Genomic DNA, 25,343 nt, shown 5'->3' with positions numbered 1-25,343 from the left:
CCATACGAGGACTGTTATTGTGGAGTTGGTCAAATGTTTAGGGGAACCCCTAAGGTGGAGTAGATTTGTAATAAGGGAATAATTGCTCATTGACATCCACTCAAGTGCATCCCTAAGGCTTCTAAGGAAAGCTGTACAGCTTTCCTTTGTAGCCGTACAGCTGTGCTTGGGTGGATGTCAATGAATAATTACTCCCTTATTATTATTACAGAATTGAAATATGTGCACATGTACCAGTCTCTACACATTAGTCGTGACGGTGGCTCGGTGATGACAGCGACACTGCCGACTGCTCAGTGCTAGGACTTTCTTGCCAGACCCGCCGCCTCAGCCTTTAAAGGCATGCCTGCTGTGTGGAGTTGAAGTTGATGAAAGGCAGGCCTCAGTCTTTTGCGAGAACTTTGTTGTCAGAATAGGGAACAGGATCCATCTTAACATTGGTGCAAACGTAAACGAAGCGACGACGGTTGTCAGAGGCCTTCAACATCCGGCCGGCAGTAGTTTTCTTTTCGGCTGGCGCCAGCATTCATGGAGTCCTCGTTTCTGTTTCCGTTGCTCTTCTCCTATTCCGTCATCAGAGAGTTCAGAGTTCGAATCTTAGCGGCAAGAAAAAGTTTTTCAGCTTCGAATCCAAATCTGTTAGCAATAAATGCAAGTTTTGCTGCCGTACAAGAGGCAACAAATCCACAAAATGCCAAACTATCGATTCCACTGACAAAAAAAAAAAAATTGATAGCGTTCAAATTCAGTGTGGTCCCTTTAACGACACACAAACACATTGAGATGGAGAAAAATATATTTATATGTTGGCCACTCACTTTGCTCGGATTACTGAGCAAAGCAGTCGGAAAATTTTTGTGTATTCATGTTTATTGCCTTGGAGAGAACACATTCTTCACTGTTATCGATGGACTTCAAGCAACCTTTTGTTGACGTGCATGGTGACGAACCATGCTGAGTGCAGGGAGCACGTAGAAGTATGTGGGCACAAGTTCTCTGAAGTCTTCATCACAATTTGCATTAATGGCGTCCTTTAATCTGTTTTGTCCGCACTGATGTCTTTCTCTGAAAGCTCCCCTATGGTCTCAGTGTTATCATTCGTGGCGACAAAGCCGCCTATGGCTACCCCATCAGAAATACAGTCTAATCCTGTTTCAGCCAAATTCATGGGATCTGTGAAAAATTTCATTGAAGCGGAAACTTCATTGTCATGAAATCAGGCCAGAACATTGATAGATTGGACCGAAAAATTCATGACCAATGTTCAGTTTCTAAAAATCTGCCAGCTTCGGTCTTTCGCCACTTCGGAATCGCCGCTGTGGGGCGGTTTTCTTGGTACTCCGGAAATCTTTGACAATATGTGTGTTCACGTAATAAACGCACCTGCTACATTTGCTGTTAAAACTAATATTTTTTTTTTCCCGCATGCATTTTAAAAGCGTCCCTGCTTTCGTTTCACGGGAACCCGTCCTGAGACCGCGCTGCCTGGAGGCATTTCGGCGAAGACTGGGTGCACGTGTGCCCACATCACTACTCATTGAGTAGCGGTCACATACACACCTCGAAATGTGTGCTTTAGACAACGTGCCAGAAATGCGGTTTCTCCCGTTTCTTCAAAGACTTCTTGTGACACGCGGTACAGACAAACTGGCGGAGTGGCATTCTGTTGAGTCTCTGCCTAGAACCAGTTGCATGCAGTGCCTGTATAACGTCGGTGCCCGGATGCACCATACAGGAAAGAATGTAATGATATGCTATGAGGATGCTTTCATGTGGTGCTAAAGCGAGACTAGACTGCACCCTAACCAATGGCAGGCTTCTTGCAACGACGTGCCGCCCATCGACACGCTGGGTGACAGCGGATTGCTGCGGGCTGCTTGCTCAGTGTAGCTAGGCCTAACGCACTCCGCAGTGAAGTTTCGGAAAAAGCACTAAGGAACTAGCCACCGCTTTTCATAAAATGTTTAACGTCCTCACGGTTTCTCTTTGCACGATAGCCTCACACTGCTATGAACGCTTCTGTTATGCCTTCGTCAGCGAAGCGAGCGAAAAAGCTGAAAGCCACCTTGCACCAACGAATGCGGTTTGCGAGCTCGGAGTCCGAGCCATTGGCAAAACCATGACTCGTACTTCTCGAAGCCGTGATGAATGTTTTCTCAAAAACACTTGAGTGGTATAAACAGCATGCTCGGCATTACAAATTATAATATAATAATAATAAGAAAGCCTTTATTCTCGTTCTAATACATGGGAAAGGGACCGCAGACGAAAAGCTGCAAAGCAGCAGCTTGAGAGTGTCCGAGGCCCCACACATAGACATGGCGTACAGCATGTGGTCAGGTATGGGCCATAAGTACAACCACGGGTTGAGACTGAAACAACGCACACGCTACTGGCAATTCAACAAAATGGCAAAAAATTATTGTGGCACGTGCACTGTGCAATTTGCAATTAGCATATCTAAGCTTCTACTCTTTAGGTCGCAAAGTGTGAATGTGTGTATTGCATAGGCTATGTTTGTTTAAAATGGTTGGCATGAGAAAGTTTAGTGTCTGATTTCCATAGTTTGTTCTATTACGGGTGACAGCCCATTGTTCCCTAGATCTTGTGGCAACAACTTTTTCCTTCAATCTAAGTTCGGCAAGGGATTTCAGAAACGAAGTCATGACAGGGGGTGAAAACCTAAGATGGTACAGTAGTCTGTATTCGTATGTAATATTGACTGATATATTCCTATATTCAAGGAAGAAAGGACGGGTGTGAGCTGTGAAATTAATTCCAGCAATATGCCTTACTGCCTTTTTTTGTAACACAAATAATTTATTGAGGTTCGTTTTTGAGGTTGCTCCCCAGACCAGATTGCAGTAATTTTCGAGAGAGTGAAATAACGCATGATAAATGGTCAGTTTTAAGCGCTTGGGAAACTGATCGACATTTTGAGAGGAAGGCAACTGACTGTGATAGTTTTTTAATAACGTAATTTACATGCCCGTTCTATCTCATGGTGGAATCGAAGACAACGCCAAGTGACCTGAATCTGTATGCAATTATTTCCAAGCATAAGGTGGTTGGTCAGTATAGTATTACAGTTCACAGTTCAAAACAGTACAGATTTTTTCTTAGTATTTATCGTGAGCCCATTCGCGTTGGACCGTTTATGCAATTCTCTAAGGATAAGGATAGGACCCTTGCTTATGAGTTTGTCAGTCAAGCAGCTGTTTATAAATATGCTAGTGTCATCAGTGTACAAAATGTAATCGGGTTCATCATTTATTTTAATTAAGTCATTAATATAAACATTAAACAGAAAGGCCCTAGAAGACTTTCTGAGGAATGCAGTAATGAAGAATCTCTTCAGCAGAGTTAGTGTCATCAACAAAAACAACTTGCTTTCCTCAGGCTTAAATAAGAAGAAAAGAGCTGGAGGCTTGATGCTCGAACACCATATGCTTGCAATTTGCATAATAGAATATTATGATTATATAATAGATCGAATGCCTTAGTGAAATGTATGAAAATTCCTAGTGTAAGGTTTTTCCTTTCGATGTTGTGTAAAAAAATTTTTTTGCAAAAGTAAGGCGGACTCAGTTGATTTCCCCTTTCGAAAACCGAGCTGGGACACAGATAGCAAGGGATGTTTAGCAAAAAAGTTTTTCTCTTCTCAATAATATTTTTTTATATGACTTTCAGAACACAGGGAAGATAGAAATTTCGCAATAATTGGCTAGGTCATTATGTTCTCCGCCCTTTAAAATGAGATACTTTAGCCATTTTCATTCTTTGGGGAATATTGTGCATGAAATCAATAGATTAAAAATATGAGCTAGACAAGGGGCTATTATGTCTGCTGCAGATTTGATAGGTCTTATTTAGAAACCATCATAATTAGTGCTGGAAGTTGATTTGAGATTCATTATAATAATAAACACTTCATTAGCATCTGTTAATTCAAAGGCTATTGACTGACCCACTGTGTTAGAGGCATAGCTGAGAGTTTCCGTGGGGCATCCTGACGGGACAAGCCTCGTAAAAAAGACATTAAACTTCGCAGCAAGACCGCTGCCCGAGGCAGTGTTACCATAAATCGTCAGTTCTCCTAAGTTGATGTCTCGACTCTTATTGAGAAACAAACGTATTGTTTAGAGCTTTCCAAAATGTTTTCAGATTATTGCTGCTGTTGTTAAATAGGCGATCCTGGAACTTTAGCTTTGGCCTTTTAAGTTCTTTGTTTTGCTTGTTGCGTTACTATTTAAAATCTTTTAAATCTTCAGGATCATGAGTAGAGCGCTTGAAAAGTTTGCTTTTAAGCTTTATCATTTTTGAATGTTTAGGTGTAACCCAAGGTTTCCGAAGTTCAGCTTTGGACACGTTCGTTTTCCACAGGAAACTTTTCGTGTAGATGTCCTTAAATATATTTGTAAATAAGTCATACGCAGTGTCAGGGCACGAAGCTGAAAGAATGGGTGACGAATCAGTGGCACGCACACATTCACGAAGGAGACTTATACCCGTGCCACACGCGCACAGGAAATGGCAGTAAATGCTTAAGGCCTTAAGATTGTTAATGCCATTATTTTCGGAGTTTGGTGCTACACGTCCACATTTAATGCCATTATCGAAAAGGTAGTCAAAAGTTTCATCTGAATATAAACATTCCTAATGAGCACAATATATCGGGAATGTTGTTCAAATGTAATGTAAAAACGATTTTCCAGAAAATAAGGCTGTTCTCGCTTTACAAGTCGAAAAAGTAGCCATAAACTCGCACGTCAGCACATAAGTCGAGAGTACCTGTCAATAAGGCTGGTTAAAATGGTGCTCTTCACATCGAAAATGTGGTATAGATGCCTCATCTAACTGAAAGTTAAGAATTAACCATTTCCTACTGGTTAGGAAGTTGTTACTCACAAAGCTGCATGCTTTTCTGCGTGTGGAATGGGAACGAGAGTACGCATTGCACGGGCGTATGAGTTGTGGCGAACTCAGTAGGTCGCGAATGGCAGTAAGGCTAATGCCATTAAATTTATGTGTGTGGCACCGCACGAATGCCATTAAAACTTAAGGCAGTAAGCACTTAATGGCATTAAATCTGTCCGTGTGGCACGGGTATAAGTGATTCGTCATTAACACTCTGGTAGGAGAACCTGGAATGTTCAACTGTTTAAAGTTCCACATGACAAGGATACAAATATTGCAAAATGATCACTCAGATCGCACACAATGGTTTCAGCAGAGTTCACTGAAGAGGCAACATCAACAATAAAATAATCAATAATACTACTACATGAGGAAGAAACTTGTTGGTGTAGTAATAAAATTCCTAAAGCTGTTAGATGCAAAAATAGTTTCAAAGTGAGAACTCAAACTTGACTCATCAGACATCTTAATATTGAAATCTCCTACAAGAGTGCAACATTTTTCCAAGCAAAAAGAATCCAAGAGACATTAAAAAAAATTGCAAAAGTTTGTTTCAATTTCTCGAGGGTGGTCTGTAAACAACTGAGACCAATCTGTCATTAATTTTAGCTGTAAGAATTTTGTAATTAGCAGAAATGACAGAAATAGCTTGCTGCAAATTTGTCTTAAGACTACGTTTTGCGTAGAGCGCCATGCCCCTTCCTCGCAACGGTTGATTTAGGTAGAAGCATTCATAGCCAGGAAGCTTCATTAAGTCCGTTGCATACACAGCCCAAGTTTCTGTCAATAGGATAACATCAAAGCTATGCTTAATGTTTTGAAAGAAATAAAAAACATCATCAAACTTATTACACAGTGAACGAATGTTCGAATGGAAAGCAGAGAAACCATTTGTGGTTTCAGTGTGGTAACTGATTTGATGAGGCAGGAGAAGGCTGAAGTACTTCATTATCAGTAGCATTCCTGCACAGGCAGCTCAGCAACGATAGCGGTGTCATCCTGCTTCCTCCTGATAAGCACCTTTAGGCTTATCAGATAGGCAAGTGCATACCCAGATTGCTGAGCCCAATCTTTACACCTCACCAGAAGGTTACTGTAGGCAATACTTCGTCATGTTTTCTGAAATGGACTGATCACTGTTTGCAAGCCTTCTGTTTGCAAATTTCTTCTTGGCGGGCATAGGGAACTACAATGCCTGGAATTCTGCCCTTCTCAGCAGGCAGTCTGTGCACTGCTACTGCATCTTGTTCGTCAGGGAGGACAAGGGCGAAGCAGTCAGGTGTTCAGTTTTTGAAATTTTGTCAGGAGCAGCACGCATTGGCTGAATGCCCTTTGGGCAGGCGTCTGTGGAGCAAGCAAGGAACTGCACACTTTTGCCAAGATGATTCTCTCTTTCTCGCTCTGAATCGCAGCTGTTGAGTGGAGATTTTCTCTCAACAAGGAATGTCTTGTCAGAAATCAGAGGGAACAATCTTGGCGCCCAGCTGTATTTACTAGGGGTGTGCGAATATTCGAAATTTTCGAATATAATTCAAATATTATATTTTTAGTATTCGTATTCGATTCGAAATCCAAGTATTCGTGTTGCTTCGAATATTCGACACGACGCGAATATTCGTATCTAGCCGAATATTCTATGCGAGTACCGGCGTTCATTTCGGTCCGCAAGTCCTATCGACAGAGACATAACAATATGGCGGCGCCCAGAGCAATGCGTAACGTTGGGCCATGCAGTAGCTGACTACGCTGGTCAGCTTTGTGGCTATACCTGCGAAGCTGGTATAGTCAGAGCTGTGCACGAAATACCTCGCAATACGTGCCAGTTCAGTGCCAAGTGAGAAGGCATTTTTGGGGCTGGAGAAGTCGCTTCATCTAGAAGGGAACAAACTACTTCTGCCTGACCATGTGGAGCAGCCGGTTTCCCTTCACGACAACCTTTTATGTTCATCCGAGCAACGCGCTTTTGTGCTTATGGCAGGCTAGCCTTAATCAATGCTTTGTAGTACTAGCCATCTTCTCTGATATTTCTACTCTTCTAAGATTAATGTTCGAGACTTTCATACTTTTTGTGCAGCCACACATATCTTTTGTGTTCATTTCATCACTGATAGTTGAACTGTGATGTTCTAGGGTGCTCAAATAATGTTTTGTAGCGGTTAAATGCGTCTGTCCTTGATTATTCGATATTCGATTCGATATTCGTAACCAAGTATTCGTATTCAATTCGTATTCGAAAAATTTCATATTCGCACACCCCTAGTATTTACCCAATTCCAACATGCACTTTTTTTGGGGGAAAATACGTCTCAAAATCGCATGCGCGTTGGATTCAAGTGCAAACCGAAACTGCCCCATAGCTGCCCATCGTCATCGCCATTCTACGATGTGGGAGCTCACTAACTGCCTGCAAACATGGGAGCACGTTTGCTCGTCGTTTTCTGCGTCACAGGAGCCGTTTTCAACCGGTGTGGCGCTTGTCATTGGTAGCGTGCTCAGCGACCATGGACCACGTTCACGGCGACGGTATCCCGTGCACTGCCGCGGGCGAACGCCTCATCCCTGCCTTTGCACGATCGAGATACGCGGCTCGAAGAATATGTTGATGAAACTACGGTTGTCGGAAACGCGTCATTTCGGCGGTAAAGTTCCAAAAACGATGAGAGTCCTTTCTGTTTGGCGGCAGATTCTCTGACAGAGATTACATCGTCCGCAGGCGGGGCACGCCCCGCCACTGACGAGGTCGTGCATCATGCCGATCTCACAGATAGCAGCGCTTCCGCGCTCGTTTTTACGCTTGTTTTGGCAGTCGAACATCTTTATCTTTCGCTCAGATGCACTGACGACGTCATGGATGCTCCGCAAAAAGCTTGAAGGATCCAAATGGTGCATCGCCATTGCCGCAGTTACGCCTAGCAGCATACGAACCTCCCGTCACCGGAGCTCTCCGCTTGCGCTTGGGGTGTCTTCCTCTATATTGATGCTTTGTCAGGAACTTGTGTGAACAAAAATCTCGTTTCTCAGTCACATCCATAGCGGACAAAGGAGAAAAACCCGGGCAGAAGCGTTCACGTCTCGGTGGCGGCAGAATGAAGAAAGAGCGTCTGCGTCCGACCGTGCGGTGGAATGCTCGTAGCCAATGGAAGGGCTCCGATCGTACCACGTGATTTGAAGGGCCAGTCGCGACGCTCGACTCGGGCGGGAAACGATCTTTTTTTTCCGTATTTTTATCAAGAATGCGCCGCTACCGAAGTGGCTTCTGGTAGAAGATGGGTAGTCCTACTTCCCCGCGAAAATTCAAGAGCGGGCGACCCCGTGGAGCGAAATGCAGCGTTCCCGAAATTCGGTCAAATTCGCACTTTCGCAAGCCACCGCCAGTGCTTTAATTGAATTTTTTACTAACTTCCCATTGATTATTGGCTTTGATTTTTTTACACATAAAAGAGGCTTGGGGAAATACAAAACGCAAGTAAATACAAAATCGACTTTATCGAAAAAAAATCCCGTTTTTTTCACCCGCATCTCTCCTTAAAATATAAAAACGGTTGCAAATTATTTTCATTCGTGGAAGTTTGGTTCGGTACGCAGCTCCTTTTTATTATTCATATTTGAAAATGTTTGGTTTGATTTCTAGTTTGTTCTATCATTTTTTTTTAGATATTTCATTGCTGTAAACTCTCTCCCTTCTGTTTTGTGGTTGAATGAAATAAACGCTACTACTTGCTATCTGAATTGGATTTGCAGACAAATTATTGATACTTGCACCTCTACTATTAAAGGGCCCGTGCCCACCCCAGCGCAGCAGACACTCTCTACCTCTCTTTGAGCGAGCCTCCTCTCCTTCCATTCCCTCCTCGAAATTCTTCTCTCCCGCTCCTCGTCGAGTAGGCTCGGCAAGGCAAAATCACCCCTTCCTTCTCCGGTGTAAGCCGGAGGCGTGGTGTCTGTGGAGTGCGTCACAGGGCGACGTCATGGCCCCGCCTTCAATAGAATTCTTTTCTTGGTTTTTGCATTTTCTCCGCACACTGAACGATCGAGAGGCGCGATCGGCTCGACCACCTAGACTTGTTAGCGAGCGCATCCTTTCATACATCTGTTTGTCATTCCCAGTTAACGAGCCACCTTTTCATTTTCTTTTAGGCCTCCCCACCGTTTCACGAGCGGAGGGGCGGAAGTCGGTTGTGTTCGAAACACACGGCGAAGCGCAGACCCGGCAACCGCCCGTTTGCTTTTCTCCATGCGTGTTTGTGTTCTGTGTTTGTCTTTTCTAGGGGTGTGCGAATATTCGATAATTTCGAATATTCGATCGAATAGCACGGTATTCGATATTCGCTTCGAACCGAATTCTCGGTATTCGAAATTTCGAAGTATTCGCCTCGCGCGAATAGTGTTTCTGGGGCGCTTGCCCGCTTGCTTTATGTGGTTTCAGTTCCGAGTATTGCCGCATAGATGGCTTTTTTTATCGTGCTTTCAACGCTCGGGGGTCAGTAAATACACGAATCACAACCAGGTCGGGGTGCGAACTTAGCTACAAACGAAATAAAGGTGAGGGCGACGCGCTCTTGCGGAAGATCCTGCGTTCTGGCCGTCTCCGAGCCTCCGCACTAAGGCTGCCATAAGCCGCGTCGCTGCCACCGTGTTGTGTCCAGGCAGACGCAAAGAAGGAAGAGCACAGCCATCAGTCGTCTAAGCTTCAAACAAGAAACCTCAGTTTACTGTTGTTGTTGTTGTTGCGACTGAGCGAAGGATGAAAAGGAAAGTGTACGGGCCTGCCGACTGGCTCTAGCCGAGCCACCACCGCTGCCACGTGCAGATAGAGGAGAGTTCAAAGATAAGAGGAAAGAAAGAAAAACGAAAAAAGACGCGCGTAACACAACGCAACAACCGCGTCCGCCGCGCAACAACCGCGTCCGCCGCTGGCTGGAAGATCAGATAAGCACCGAAGCCGCGCCCGCTCCACCGCCTCTCGATTTTTTTTCCCGTTAGAGTTGCGGAAAAGATTACCAGATAGGACAGATGCGAAGATAAACACGCAGCCCTACCGCGCTATCGCTTCACCCAGGTGACGAATCATGCGAACAGAACATGAGCGACAGTTCTCGGCAGCTTTCAAGCAAGCCATCATATTACCGGCGGAGGCGCGAAAAATTCAGCGGCAGCGCGGGGACTCGATGTCGCCGAAGTGTATACTTAGGTCAGTGGGAAGGGCGCCTTTAGCGTGTGATAACGCTATGCTTATTGTGCACCCGTGGAGGATTACTGCCGTTAACGCTCGGCATCTACGACTGGCGTCTTTTCTTGCTATTCTGACTGCTTGCGCGTTGATGGGAACGGAACGCCGCGTAATCAGGGCATTGAGCCATCTTCGGTGGTGTGCCGAACTCCGTCGCCGCAACTCCGGCACTCCGATACGTTGGAGGCTGAGAGCATTCTTGATGGAAGCGCGATGCTGAGTGCTGCTCGGAGGTACTACCGGGGACAATTTTGCCAGGACGCGCGAGCGGTGCGAATGACGTTTTGCTTGCGGCGCGAGTTTTGTACAGCCGTTTCCATTCTTGCTCGAGGGAATGCTAGTCTGGGAATGTAAAAGTTGTTCTTCCAGTATAAATTGCCAGTAAAAATTGTTCTTCACTCTAGGTGTTAAAATTTTGAAGTGTGGTTTTAAATAAAGCCTCAGTGCAGTGTGTAATGGCATCGTGTGTTGGGAAAATAAATGGCTTTGGAAATGCCTACTGTCACTCAGCCTCTTTTTAGTGCCAGAAGTACTATTCGAACTATTCGCTTCGAAATTATTCGAAGAAAATTGCTATTCGCTTCGAATTCGCTTCGAATCAAAAAACCACTATTCGCACACCCCTAGTCTTTTCTCCGCTCCAAAGCATATGTCATTCATTGGAGTCAAGGCGTACGCAAGATGCACGAAAGATAAGGGGTGTGTGTGCGGAGCGGTCAAGTGGGCGAGCGAGGGAAAGGCTCTGTTGCACTACTAATTAAAACCTTGTTTTGGGGGGCTCGCATAGAAGAAAAGAAACTGAGAAGGGAGCGCGCACGCAGAGCGTCTCGTGACGTGATCACGGCTGGGGGGGAGGGGGGGGGGCGAACCAACTCCCTCAGTTTTACTATTTTTTTACTTTTTATGGCTAGGGTTCAAGGCTGTCGCCGCACGCTCCCTCCGCAGTTTTTTTTTTTTTTTTTTTGTTCCTTCATGCGGGTTTGTAGGCATGAGCCAGAACAGAAGGCGCTGCGGAAAGCCTTGTGCAGACGACGCGACGCCAAGGCTACGCCCAACCTTCTCCCGTCAGTCAGAACGATGCACCAATGGAGTGCCTTTAGCGAAAGTAGCCCCCCTTGACGTCAGCGGGGTGCAGAGTAGTGGGCCGGGCCCGTTTTTGAAGGAAGGAAAGAACGAACGGGCTTTGATTTGAATTTTCGCAGCTTTTCGGGGCGCGCATGGCTCTAGTATTTTGCAGAATTTTGCAGAGGTTATCTTCGATGCCTCATCTATGCAGTGGGCTTGTTTTTCAAAAATGTCCGGACCCTGGGCAGTGGCCCTTTAAGTAATTCTTATTTTTAACATCCTTCCCTGAGAGTGACAACATAAGAAGGCATTGTATCGACCCATCTTGACGTAAAACACGTCTGTGTCACTTGGGGAATTTCACGAAAACACTCGGGGAGGAAAATCTAGAAACTCAGGGGAATTTGAAAATGCCACCTTGGTACACACCCCGAAGGCTAGCCAGCGAGTGCTTTGTCGTCGTGTCAGCAAGGAAATTGAATTGGCAATATTTGTGCAAGACTGGATGCTGTGTGCATGACACTGACCTTGCGTGGGCAGTATTGAAGGTGACCAATATGTTGTTTTCGGTGCAACAGTTGTAGTAAAAAGTGTGAGCTTCAATCTCATGAGCATTACTGTTCCACAGAAGCTTCCCATTGTTTTGCCGTTCATCCAAAGCAGTCGTAATATGCCAGCATTGGGCATCTGTTGCTTGCAGGCCGCCACGGTGTCTCAGTGGTTATGGCGCTTGGCTGCTGACCCGAAAGATGCGGTTTCGATCCCAGCCATGGTGGTCAAATTTCGATTGAGGCAAAATTCTAGACGCCAGTGTACTGTGTGATGTCAGTGCACGTTAAAGAACCCTGGGTGGTGGAAATTTCCGGAGCCCTTGACTATGGCGTCTCTCATAGCCTGAGTTGCTTCGGGACGTTAAACCCCAATAAACCAAACCAAACCGAACCCGGGTACTCCAGCTCGGTAGGCGAGCTAGGGGTGTGCGAATAGTGGTTTTTTGATTCGAAGTGAATTGCAATTTTCTTCGAATAATTTCGAAGCGAATAGTTCGAATAGTACTTCTGGCACTAAAAAGCGGCTAAATGACAGTAGGCATTTCCAAAACCATTTATTTTCCCAACACACGATGCCATTACATACTGCACTGAGGCTTTATTTAAAACATGCTTCAAGATTTTAAGAGAGCACCTAAAGTGTGTGAAGAACAATTTTTACCGGTTTGGTAATAGAAAGTTAGAACACATAAATATACCCCCTGCTTTCTAATAAGAAATTAGAGATAAAATAAAGAAAATGACAGTATAACAGAACGGTGCCAGTAGTACAACCAATAACTGAAACCATAGGAGTAACTGCACTACACTGCAGCAAGAGCACTAAGAACAGTAATGAAAAAATAGGCTCAGCTTGGTTAAGCCTGGAAATTGCGAAAGCAACTTCATCCGTTTCTTCAGCCCGCATCCGCCGTGTCTGCCGCCGCTCTGCGCCGACGGCACGAGCTGGAGCTCTGTTTATACAACTGGTATGTTGAAATTGTGTCGTTCCATACTATTCATAGATTCTTCACCCATTGAAGTATCTTCGGCATTAAGAGTGTCCATGAAACTTGTCTCCAAACTGGCTATCTCCATAGTTTCGCTACCGTTAACACCACTCGTTAAACTTGGCCCTGCACTTGTAGATGCACCCGCATCAAGCGATGTTGACCGGCGTGCTCGCCAGGCTGCTGCATACGCACGTTGTTTAGCTAGCCGTTCTTCGTCTGTTTCTTCGGCGCGGCGCCGTCGCTTGGCCGCAGCAGATCGTTCCAGCCTCGCCTGGTACACATCATCCGACATAGCGCACTGAGAGGAGCGCAGCTGCAGCCCCCCCCCCCCATTTCATCCCGCTCTAGCGAGCGCCCTCTCTCGGCAGCAGAACAGCCGGCGTGTAATGCTGTACCTCCACCATCGATGGCGCTAGCTGGGGCCCCGGCTCTTGGTCTGTCGTGACGTCACACGGTCACGTGACGCGCCGCTCTGTAAGGAGGCACCACGACCAACGATGGCAGAAAAGTGCAAGCAGTATTGCTTTCGCAATAAAAGAAAGGACATTCTGCACTACCAGTGACCAGTGGACGAACGGGTCGAATGTCCAACACTGAGCTAGGCAATCCCGTTCGGTGCACCGACTTGCCACTTGCGTTGCCTGCGTTTCTATAGTTTAGGATCCTCACTTCTTGGCTTGGATTGCGTCTTCTTTTCGGTTACGCCGATGGGACTGCTGCGTCCAAAGATGTTAAAATGGAATATAGGCTGACCGGACCTCCTAGCAGCACTGGCAGCATTGCACCATCGCGTATCCAAAGCTCCCACAGCACCGATAGGTTGGACGTACTCTCGGGGACAGAGCGTTCAGGACGCGCCGGCCATGGCTCAAATGCATCGCCATCACCTTGCGGCCGAAGATTGGCTCGCCTATTTCGCTATCCGAGGAGTGCTTGTATGGAAACATCGGCTCTGCTCTGTATCTCTTGGGTTTAGTGGGGCAAACTGGCACTCTTCCCGGCCCATGCCGTCACTCTGACAAGGCGTGTTGCACGATGCATTTTTTTTGTTTTTTTTTTTTGCATTTCACTAGCAGCTCGCGGCTGCTGTTTGCCGGAACGTTGCTTCGCTTATCAAGCTCAAGGATCGGAACATCGTTCCGGTTCGAGACTTGCAAGAATGGAAGCGGCTGTACAAAACTCTAGCGCCGCAAGTGAAACATCATTCGCACCGCTCGTGCCTTCTGGCAAAATTGTCCCCGGTAGTACCTCCGAGCAGCACTTAGCATTGCGCTTCCAAGAATGCTCTGAGCCTCTAACGTACCGGAGTGCTCGAGTTGCGGCGACGGAGTGCAGCACATCACCAAAGACGGCTCAATGCCCTGATTACGACGGCTTTCCGTTCCCACCAATGCGCAAGCAGTCAGAATAGCAAGAAAAGACGCCAGTCATAGATGGATGCAATCATTTCTTTCGGCAGTCACGTATATATATGTCCGCAGCCTCCCCGACGCCGAGCGTTAACTGCAGTAATCCTGCACGGGTGCACAATAAGCTTGGCGTTATCACACGCTAACTGCGCCCTTCCCATTGAAGTAAGTATACACTTCAGCGACATCGAGTCCCTGCGCTGCCGCTGAATTTTTCTCGCCTCCGCTGGTAATATGATGGCTTGCTTCAGTGCAGCCGAGAACGGTCGCCCATGTTAGGTACGCATGATTTGTGACCTCATTGGGTGAAGCGATAGCGCGGTGGGGCTGCGTTTTTATCTTCGCATCTGTCCTATCAGATAATCTTTTCCGCAGCTCTATTGGAAAAGGGGGGGGGGGGGGGGGGGGGGAGCGATCCGATGAACGCGGCCAAGCGATGCCTGCGTTCGAATACTTGCGGCGCCCGAGCTCATCGATAACGTCACCGCCAGCCAGAGTATATAAAGGGTTCGCTGACAATAAACTGAGGTTTCTTGTTTTGAAGCTTAGATGACTGTCGGCTGTGTTCTTCCTTCATTGCGTCTGCCTCGACACAGTGACAGCGACACGGCTTATGGCAGCCTTAATTAGTGCGGAGGTTCGAAGACGGCCAGAACGCAGGATCTTCCGCAAGAGCGCGTCGCCCTTACCTTTCTTTCGTTTGTCGCTGGGTTCGCATCCCGACCTGATCGTGATTTGCGTACTGACTGACCCCTGAGCGTTGAAAGCGCGATAAAAAAAGCCATCTATGCGGCAATACTCGGAACCGAAACCACATAACGCAAGCGAGCAAGCGTTCCAGTAACACTATTCGCGCAAGACGAATACTTCGAAATTTCGAATACTGTGCTATTCGATCGAATATTCCAAATTATCGAATATTCGCACACCCCTAAGGCGAGCGCCTTAACCACTGCACCACCATGTCGGGTTCATTTTTTGCTGCTTCTAAAATTTTGAAAATGCATTGTTCCTCTGCATTTTCTCTGCTCACTTTCACAGTGAGGACTTGCATGCCTCTTCTGTGGTTTTAGGGTTGAAGCAGGTAAGGCGTGGAATGATTGGAAATGCATAAATGTGCTGGTATTTTAGTAGAGAGTGAACACCTCAAAGGTTTCACATCGCCCCCGATTGTGATCTCTTTAGGATGGCATGTTCTTTCAATCTAAAAAGTTCAAATACATTTGGAACCATGGCTTGCTAGGTGATTGCCTAAGGATTTAAAGGTGCACTAAGCAGCTAATTCACAGGCTGCATTTGCAAATGTGACAGTCCTGGTGAGTTCTGAATGTGTGTATTCTGTTGCACATGTGCACTGTATTGCAAAATGTGCATTATTGGTGCATGCAGGTTATCTGTGGGCGCTTTGGGATTTTTTGCTGCTTGTGTGACACCTCAGTGAGTGTATGCAATAAGGAAAATTTTCTTGTGCAGGGATTTTAACAAGCTACAAGCCAAGTTCAAGTTCACGCCAGAAGAATCGGTAATGAGCTCACATTCCTTATTTTCTTCCTTTCGAAATCTCTTTGCCATGAAGCAGGTAGCTTGAGAAAACCAGCAGGAAGAGTGCATAATTGGTTGTGTTTGTGATCTTAATGCATGCGTAGTAGTAAGGATCCTGCATAGCATGTGCATATACAGCTGCATTGCTGTTAGAAATGGTGATATTGATCAGAGAGTAGAGCCATTGTGACAGTGCAGGTGGTGGTGTGCTTGCATCCTTGTAACGGAGAGGTGGGTTTTGGGAGTAGTGTGCCCCTACTTAGCGGGCCTCTTGATTTACGAGGCTCAGGCTGCCTGCTACCAATTTGATTGTTCTTTTCCTATAGGCATTTGTGCCATGGTAAGGTGAGCTTTTTGGGAACAGCTGCGTGTGGATGCACCAGAAGCTGGGGCGTCCTCGGTGGCACCACCATACATTTACTGCTCTATGCATTTTGATAAAGGAATTGAACTAACTTACCAGTGCAGCAAGCTAAAATTGAGCATGAAGTATTCTAATGCTTTAGAGTTAGCAGGTGAGGGACATTGGCAAAGCATGTATACTATTTGCCTCAGATTTCATGGATGCGAACATTTGGCGACCTTGATACATGCGATAATTTACCCCTGGGCCCATATTTCGAGTTTGGTCATATTCGGTATTACACGACTTGGCCAAAACGTCGCAGGCAGATGCGACGGTTCGGATGCATTGAAAAGTGCCAAAGAAGCCGGGTGGTGGTGTCGCTCAGATAGCGTACAAGGACCTGAGTGGGATAAACAGCCAACATGGCTGCTCTCTGAGGCTGAACATCTCGCTTTGGAATGAACTTGTCAGTGGCACTATGTTTTTCGGTACGTCAGCTGGCTATAATTTAAGCACAGAGCTTTCGCTTCGTCTTATCTTGCCTATGCAAATTGATGGGTGATAAATTTAGGCTTTTTTTCTGGTTTGTTTGCCCATTCCTAGGCCTTACGAGAAACACTGCTTTGTTGCAAAAATGGAGCACTTTATGGAAAACGTATGGCACCACTATCATTGGATCGTGGTAAAAATATAGCGCACTCAGGATAACGGACAAGGACAACCAAACAACACAAGTGCTTACTCGCAACTGGGCATTCATTCCCAATGCGCTATATTTCAAACAACACAAGCGCTTACTCGCAGAGGATCACCGGGCGGTGGCACCAGGTAGCTCTACGTTCCCGTCAACTGTGCATCCGCCTGCCGCTTTGGGACCAGTGACTTTGTGCGCGATGGCAGGGCACAGTGCGCATAAGCGGTTGCGGAAGCGCTACACGCTATGCTAAAAGTATCTTACGCAAGTCGTCCCTCCTCAGCATCTTGCGCTTGACTTCAGATTAGTTAGGGAAGGCCATTGATCAATGTTCCTATCTGTGCCCTCAATGTGACAATGAAGCATTGCTGGGCCAGCTGGGCACTCACGAGGTGGTTGTAACCGTGGAAAGGACGCTGCCAGCCTTCGCGAGCACGAGTTACAGTGAACACGCAACCATGGTGTGAAAACTCCTGCAACATGCTCAGATAGGCTGTTTTGATTGGTCCCACTCAGTGGCATCATTGGGAAAGTGAACTGGGATTGGGAAGCACCGCAAAAATTGATTTGACGGCAGCATTTTGTTTGCTTGTATTGTAAAATTTGTTCATTTAGTAACTCCCATTCCTCTGTGCTGTAATTTTTTCTTTTCAGTCAGCATCTGTGTGACAAAGAATTCGCCTGAAGTATAGCTGGCATCCATTCCATTCAAGCAGTGTTTAAAGGTGCAGTGAAGAGGAATCTGAACTTGTCTTTTTGCCGCGGTAACTTGATCCACATGTTCCGGGCATTCTTAGAAATTTCGATTTATTGCCGTCTGGGGCCGATTTTCCGAATTAAATCGAATTAAACGTCCGGCTGCCGCCTTTTTTTTTTTAATTCTCCCCGTATGATGGGCGCAGTCGACCAACGCGTGGAGTGCCTTTCACCCAGTCCCGTGGCAGCTTGCCGCTATGCCATCCGCGGAGTAATACGTAGTAACCCTTAGAAGCAAATAGTCCGCGCGTATTTTTATTTCTGCGGGCTTATTCTGCAGCTATATTATCTGCAAATGAAACTATTTATTCACGGTAACCTAAAGAAACAAAATAAAGCGAAAGCAAAGCCTCCACGGAGCTGGCTTAAAGGCACTCCACGCATTGGTCGACTCTGCCCACCGTACGGGCAGAATTCAAAAAATAAAGGCGGGAGCCGGGCGTTAATTCGATTTATTTAGGGAAATCGGCCACACAGGGCAATAAGTCGGAAGTTTCTAAGAATGCTCGCAACGGGTAGATCGAGTTCCCGCGGTAAAAAGACGAGTTCAGATTCCTCTTCAGTGCACCTTTAACAGCCCCTTTAAGTGACCGTTGCACTATCACACTGACCAAGCATTCCATAACTCTGAGTGGCATTGATTTTTCTCACCCTGTTACATTGTATAAGGAAAGAGGATGCTAAAACGGCGACGTAAAGATAGCCAGGACCATGTCATGCAAGGATTTTCCCAGCCTTTCGTCAGTTGTGAATTGTAAGGGGGATATCATGGTACGTAACAAGTGATTAGGCTCATTTTGCATTTTGAACACAGCAGCAGTTTTTTGTAGGTCACAAAATTTGTATATGGGCCTTAAAGGGACACTGAGGAGAAATTGAAGTTGGCTTGTATCGACAGAATACCAGCTCCTGATTACAAAAATGCCACTCATACTGACAACAAAGCTCTTGTAACGTAGAAAAGAGCAAGAACCAAAATACAGGTATCGCCGCCACAGGCCAAACTCGCAAGTACAAGCGTGATGAGATCATAGAACAAAACAGTGTTGCTAGAACGAATGGTTCTAGCAACACCAGGAACCGAGAAACCATGCATCACTGAGGCGCAGCCAATGCATGCGCAAATCTCCTTGACGTTGCCAGATGGCGCCACGTGCCCGGCTGCTACGCGCGCTCCTGAAGCATCGGGACAAATCAGCGCCTGTTTTCCGGCGATAGGCGGGCTCCCGGTATTCCGCTAGCGGTAACAAGGTACACGGTATGCTAAAGGTGTCTATTTGCGAGGACTTCGTTGACGACTTCGAGAACGAGATCCATCGTAACGCTGGCAAAACGCCAGTGCAAACGTAATCGAAGCGACTGTAGCGACGGCCGCAATAGCCGATAGATGCCTTCAACGTGCGGCCGGCGGTAGCTTTCTTTTCGGCTGCTGCTAGGCCGCACTGCTGGCAGTCAGAAATCACGGAGTCTGCGTTACGTCATGTGCACGTCATGTTTCACGTCTCTTAGTCCTCTGTCGTCATAGACGAATCCCAAGTTTGAATCAGAGCGGCGGGAAAAACTTTTTCAACTTCGAATCCAAATTTCTTAGAAATAAATGCATCTTTCGCTGCCGGCCAAGTGGCAACAAAGCCATGACATGCCGAACTATCGGATTTTACTATAAAAAAAATATTAATAGTGCTCTCCTCAGTGTCCCTTTAACAGCTTTGGGTTCACATCCTTCTTGACAAAGGGAGAGGTGCTGCAGAAAAGTTGAAAACCCACAGCAGTTGACTGCAGGTGCTTTGTGAAATTTCTAGATATATTTTTGGGTGGCCTAAGGAATTTGTAAAATTCTTAAAATTTATACTTATTGCCAGTTTGCTGTTAGTGCTCTTAACTCTTTCACAGCTTTTTTGTTTTAATTTTTACTTACTACCAGTTCACTATAACTTTGTTTATGGGGTTTATCGCCCAAGGCAACATGGGCTATGAGGGACGCCGTAGTGGAGGGCTCCGTATAATTTCGACCACCTAGGGTTCTCGATCTAACCCGTATACTTCGGGTTAGCAGCTGAGCACAATAACCACTGAGCCACAGTTTACTGTTAGCGCTCATGTGTTCTTTTTCAGCGAGATATTTCAGGTACATGCAACTGATGCATTCTGCTTTGCACATGTATTCTTTCCGAAGGCTGCAAGCGGGAGTGGCCTCTGCAGAGAGGAGAGTTCGGAGGCTGCAGGCGGGAGTGGCCTCTGCAGAGAGGAGGAGAGTTCCAGCTCAGAAGAGGAAATGGACATAGCCGCGAGGCGGAGGGCACTGCGCCAGCAGCAATTTAGTTCAACACCCACAACGCGCAAGGGAAAGCGATTTCAACAACTGTTGGAAGAACCAGGCACGTCAGATTCTGCGGAAGCCTCTGCACCACCTGTAACAAAGCAGGGGAAGCCTAACTAAAAAGCTGGCACAACAAAAGTGCCATGAAGAAAGAGTAACGAGAGGAGTTACATTTGCCCTGAAATCTGGTGTAAAATTTTAGCTCTTGTAAACCAGAAGGTACCATCAACATGAAATTAAAAATGATCAGAAGTATTCATTTTCCTTCAGCTAAAGTGTTCTTGTTTTCCTGTTTTAATTTTTTTTGTTTGCGTTTCATTTGACACTGACTATGCAGGGTTCTACATGTACAAGGTTCTATCGTGAAAAGTGAACTGCAAGCAGCAGTGCTTCTAGTCAGTTTTGTTACTACATTTCATATTGTACACATCTGTGCTCCTTGATGAAGAGGGTTCTTTGAATTCTGTGAGAATGTTTCATAAAATCTTTGTTCATCAGTGAAGGAGAGTGCTGAGGTGTGATATTGTTGTGTTGTTGTCAAGGTTACTGTGTATTGACTGCATTAAAGAAGAATGCCTCTTTTTAACTGCTCTGTGGACAACCAGATGTCGGGCTTTTTGGGGGCTGGTTACCAGCTCCACTTGTCAACTGTGGCTAGCAGTGCAGGGGAATAAAAAAGTTAAATCCTTCAGTACTTGCTTTGAATGAGCCACAACTTTAGATTGCCAATAGAATTGATGTGGGTGTTCTCTACCCACCAGTGAAACTGTATAGCTTGAGTGTGAAAGTTCTAAAAAGCACCATGATCCCTTTCTACCATGCATGCAAGGTGTGGTGTACAGCTTACAGTTATCAAGTGGAAAGAAATGGGCATATAGGCAGATGGCTGAACAGGGGTTTGTGGAAACATCGTGACTATATGTGCACAAATCTGAGCGACCATCTAGGATGTGCACTGCCAGTACTGTCGTGCACCTAGATTTTGGTGACACGCATGTGATTGAAAAGCTGCATTTTTATGGGATAGCTCTTCCGTTATAGACCGGAAGGTGGATACTGTGAGAGGCTTTGGAGAGAAGGAAGTGCGGTGCGGAGGAGAGGTTTGTGGTACTTAACCTGGGTGACAGAAATGCTATGGAGGGCTTTTAGTTGTATCTTGCCACTACTCTCGAATGGGGCAGATACTTGGAGGCAGGCGAAAAGGCTTGAAATTGATAGCGCAGCGTGCTTTGGAAAGGAAAATGATGGGTGTAATGTGTAGAAAGCGGAGTGGATCGGGGAACAAACACGAACTACCGATGCCCTAGCCGAAAAGAATAAGCGTGGGCAGGGCATGTAATGTCCAGAGTGTAGCTGATGCTCCCTTAGGGTAACCGAGTGGGTTCCTAGAGGTTGGTTGGTTAATTGTGGTTTAATGTCTCAAAGCGACTGAGGCTAGAGGAAGGGATGCCGTAGTGTAGGGCTGCGGAAATTTAGACCGCCTGGGGTTTTTTAACGTGCACTGACATAGGCAGTACACGGGCCTCTTAAGGGAGACTGAAGCACTTTTTTTTGAAAATCAGGCTGGCAGCGGCGTGCTATAGTTTTCCGTGCTGTATACTGGAATATCGCATCTAAATAAGGCAAAAACAAGCGCGAATTGTCTTTTTTAGCACAAATATGCGGCCTGTGCCGCGGGGCGTGCCGCCGCCAGTGATTGTCGAGAGGTCGTGACGTCACTTTGAGGACTGGAGAAGCTGCCGTAGCGGATCCGGCGCTGCGTTGAGGGCAGATCGCAGCTTTCCCTGGGGTTGTAAAAGCGAATATGGCGACTATTTTTTTACTGACCTCCAAAGAAAAGTATACTACAGTTTGTTCATTCCACGTATCACCTTAAACCAAGGCGCAAGCAAAAATTTACACCTAGCACAAGCTAGGTGTAAAGACGCGTATGCAGACCATGCGTAAAAGGTGCCAGTACAACCTCAGCTCGTATACTCGGAAAGGAGGGGGTGCGAACAATACTCAAGTCTATACCACCACCGGACGCCTCCTGGCTCGCCCGAAATAGCTTCATCCTAAAGAAAAGGCCCAAAGCGCTGTGTAGCAAAAATCCTGTTCTCAGTACCCGGCGTTGTAGGTTGGGGCAAGAAGGTATTTCAAGGAAACGATGAAGCAGCACAAAATTGATGGTCAAAATGAGCGAAGCGCAGTGGCCGAGCACTGCGAGGCAATCACAGGATAGTGACGCAATCATTGTGCGCTGGAAACCAAGCCAAATACGCGCACAAGGCTGCTGCTTCACTCGCGGCGCGTTTAGCAGATGCCAGAAAATATTAATCGCTCCCTCGGAAACGTTCGTTCGCCCTTCCTAGAATTGCAGTTTAGGTTCAGTGAGGTGGTGGCCAACTATATGTGCGTTTAAAAGCGAAGCTAGCTGCAACTCGCCCGCTGCCACAACTTGAAGAAGATACCGAATAGGTTGCGAAACACGGTGTTTTTTTTTTTTTTTTTTTGCAAAAACTTGGTTGGCATTCATTTCTTTATTAAATTTGCATCCGAAATCAGAACGTCGAACGCTGTCGAATGCTTTCATTTTAACCGCTTAGCTCCGATTAAACGAGGTGCCGCATATGAAGAGCTTCGATGCTTGCTTGCTTTGCTTTATTGTGTTTTGCTTGTTTCCTTGCTTGCTTGGACACGTCGAACCGAGTATAAAATCACTAACTGAGCGTTGCTGAGCACGCCTCAGGTGGCCTGGCCGCACCTAAGCTGAGGAGAGCGACACATGCTTGAGCCTCTATAAGGTTTCTGCAGGGGCTAAGTGAGCATGTTTCTACTTATAGAAGAGGCGCTTCTTCGGCATGGTGACACGCCTCTCACGCGCAAAAAAATCGAAGGAACTGTGTCATGGTTCAGCCGCGCCTTTTCGACAGAAATCTCCAGAGAGCACATTAGGGACAAGCTCTGCATGTAGCCGCTCTTACGAAAGTGCTTCGAGCAGAGTACGCTTGCTTTGGTCGGCTTGAATTCTTTGTCACAGCAGCGAGCGCTTGCGCTGCGAGCTTATGGCGGAAAACAGTGGAAGACGACACAGTCGCGGCCGTAGTTCGTGGACACGAACGCAGAGTAGTACCTCGTGTTGAATCTGATTCTCAAGATCGGCTGACACGCTTTGTACGTCACAACACACGCAGTACGAGGAACAACGCATTCAGCACGAGAAACAACGCGCGCTGAAAGCTCGCTCGAGTGCGCCGAAGTATCCCCGGCTCCTCAACATGACGTCACGTTGGCCGACATCCCTCTCCGCTGTTCTTAATTTAAACATCGCGCTTTCAATTGGTGATTGCGCCATATTTTTAGCCAAAATCGAAAAAATAATTTCACAGACGTGATCAGCAATGACACTGCTTCAAAATACTAAAAAATTAGCTGATTCGAAAACCGCCTCAGTATCCCTTTAAGGGCGAGCGGTGCAAAGGAGCGACGCACTCCAATCCTGCATTTTACTCCTTCATTCTTCTCGCCTGCGGGCTTTGAGTGCAGCAGGCCCGCTTCGTTTGAAGGCCATCGTGCGCTCGTTGGCCGGATGTTGTCGCTGGCACCCGTGAGCGCGCCTGAGTTCGTGCTTTTTTTCTTTTTCGCTCTATTGCAGAGAGTGTACCAACCAAGAATTCTTATTGAATTCGGGAAATATGGAAAAACTTGGGAAATTTGTGCTTGTATCAGGGAAAATTATCTCAAGCAAGCGGACTGTCCTCGATGCGTGCCTCCAGCGCTGAGCTTTCAAGTGGACCATCCCAACAATGCAGCAAAAAGCGTTGCGGCGCCAGCGGCACTTCGAGTTTCGGAGCGTGTCGAAAGCGGACACATCCCCGGCGCTGCGGCCGACGGCAGAGCACGCGCTTCCTACGACCACCGGTCTCCCCTTGTTTTCTTGTGCTTTCCAGTAGACAGCTCCAACCAGGCGGCAGAAAACGTTGCGAGAACTTGCGACGCTTTCGATGTGCAATGAGAGCAATGCAAAGCCCAAAATGAGCTGTTCCCTTCGCACCGCCTGGATGGAAGCGTCGATTTCTGCCGCTGGGGGCGCACGCACGCGTTGCACGTGGCGCAGCTTTGGCAAACCAACGAATTCTGTCGGTACTTAGCTGCGCCGTTTTGAACCGACTTCGTTTTAATGACTGCTGTATTGCCGCAGGCAAGCTTTGCGCGACGTGTGAAGCATGGCGGCCTTCAAGTGCACTTTCATCCATGACTGGACGAATAAGAAACATTTCGAGTTTGCAGCCTGGATTGGGCCTATCGAAAGTAACGCGGCATACAGTCGCGAGCAAAAAATATTAGTACAGATCACTGGCGATCAGAATTCGGATATCTCACCACGCGGCGCTGCGGTACGCAGACCTGCGGCCGTTTCCATGTTTGCAGCCTAGTTGGGGACAGCAGGAAGTAAGCTTTATCAAGTGCACCGCCCGAGCGTTGAAGTGCCGACCCTACTTGACTGTGCATGCGGCATTTTTTTTTGGCTCGGTTATCATGAGCAAAGGTGGCTTCTTTTTATTACTGTTTTTTTTATGTCCGCGATGGTTTGTCAAAGGGAACCCGCGGGAGCAATAGATGATAGCGCTGCTTTTAGCCAATAATTTTGCTGGTCCGTGGCAGTCCGCTGAACCCCTTTAATACTGTAGAATGGGAACGGCCCGGCACTCTCGTTATCAGCCTCTTCGCCACCCGCAGCGCCACGCGTTGTCATTCCGGCGCTCTGGTGAACGTTCCGTCATGTGTGCTTATCTTTTTTACCCGCGACTGTACCGTGCGCTATGCAGACTTTCGGGGGTTCCGCGGCAAGCGGAGTACCCTGCAGCTCCAACTCCAGAACATCCCTCCTGACACTCTACCTTGCGTCCTTGCTCTCCAGGAACCACTAGCTCCCATGAAGCTGCGCGACTACGCCTCATTAATCCTCCTTTGGATTCCCAACTAAGCGTTACAACGCTGGTGCACCACAACCTTACTGCCGTGCTGCACCAGCTAGACGTTTCGAATTGTTCCCATCTCCTCCTTGAAATCCTTACCAGCCGTCGCACTGAGGCAAGCCTCTTCGTTCTCAATGTGTACAGCCCCCCCCCCCCCCCCCCCAAGTCTCTTCAACCCCTCTCCTCTTCGTACTCCGCAGAGCGCTCGCCTGCGCTGGCCGCAACGCCCTGCTCTTTCTGGGAGACTTCAATGCCCCCCATACCAGCTGGGGCTACTTCCATAACACCCGCAAGGGCCACTCATGGTTGACTTTCATCCAAAACGAATGCCTTTCTGTCCTTAATGACTTCGCTTGCGCCACCAGGATCGGATAGCGCGTCCAACGAGACACCAGTCCAGGCCTTACCCTCACCAAAAATGTTACCGATCCCACATGGATTAATACAGGGGCCTCCCTCGGTAGCGATCACTACGTCCTCTGCACCACTTTCCCTCACCCGTCTCTTTCTCTTTCCTCTACTCGTCTGACCCAGATTGTTGACTGGGACCGCAGTCGCTC

General features: G+C 47.0%; 1 protein-coding gene across 1 annotated transcript in view; it reads left to right on the top strand.

Annotated features, from left to right (window-relative positions):
* Positions 1 to 20,423, top strand: part of LOC149350046 (snRNA-activating protein complex subunit 1-like) — a 43,351-nt gene extending 22,928 nt beyond the window's left edge. The window contains exons 7-8 of the mRNA XM_089579077.1: positions 15,638 to 15,686; positions 19,679 to 20,423. Of these exons, the coding sequence (XP_089435203.1) occupies positions 15,638 to 15,686; positions 19,679 to 19,942 (313 nt within the window). The 3' untranslated portion in view covers positions 19,943 to 20,423. The remainder of the gene's footprint in view (positions 1 to 15,637; positions 15,687 to 19,678) is intronic.
* Positions 20,424 to 25,343: the final 4,920 nt, after the last annotated feature.

Source organism: Amblyomma mixtum, chromosome 3 (genome assembly GCF_055824585.1).
Source record: "Amblyomma mixtum isolate Tamu chromosome 3, ASM5582458v1, whole genome shotgun sequence".
NCBI lineage: Eukaryota > Metazoa > Arthropoda > Arachnida > Ixodida > Ixodidae > Amblyomma > Amblyomma mixtum.
This window is presented reverse-complemented; position numbering and strand designations above follow the sequence as displayed.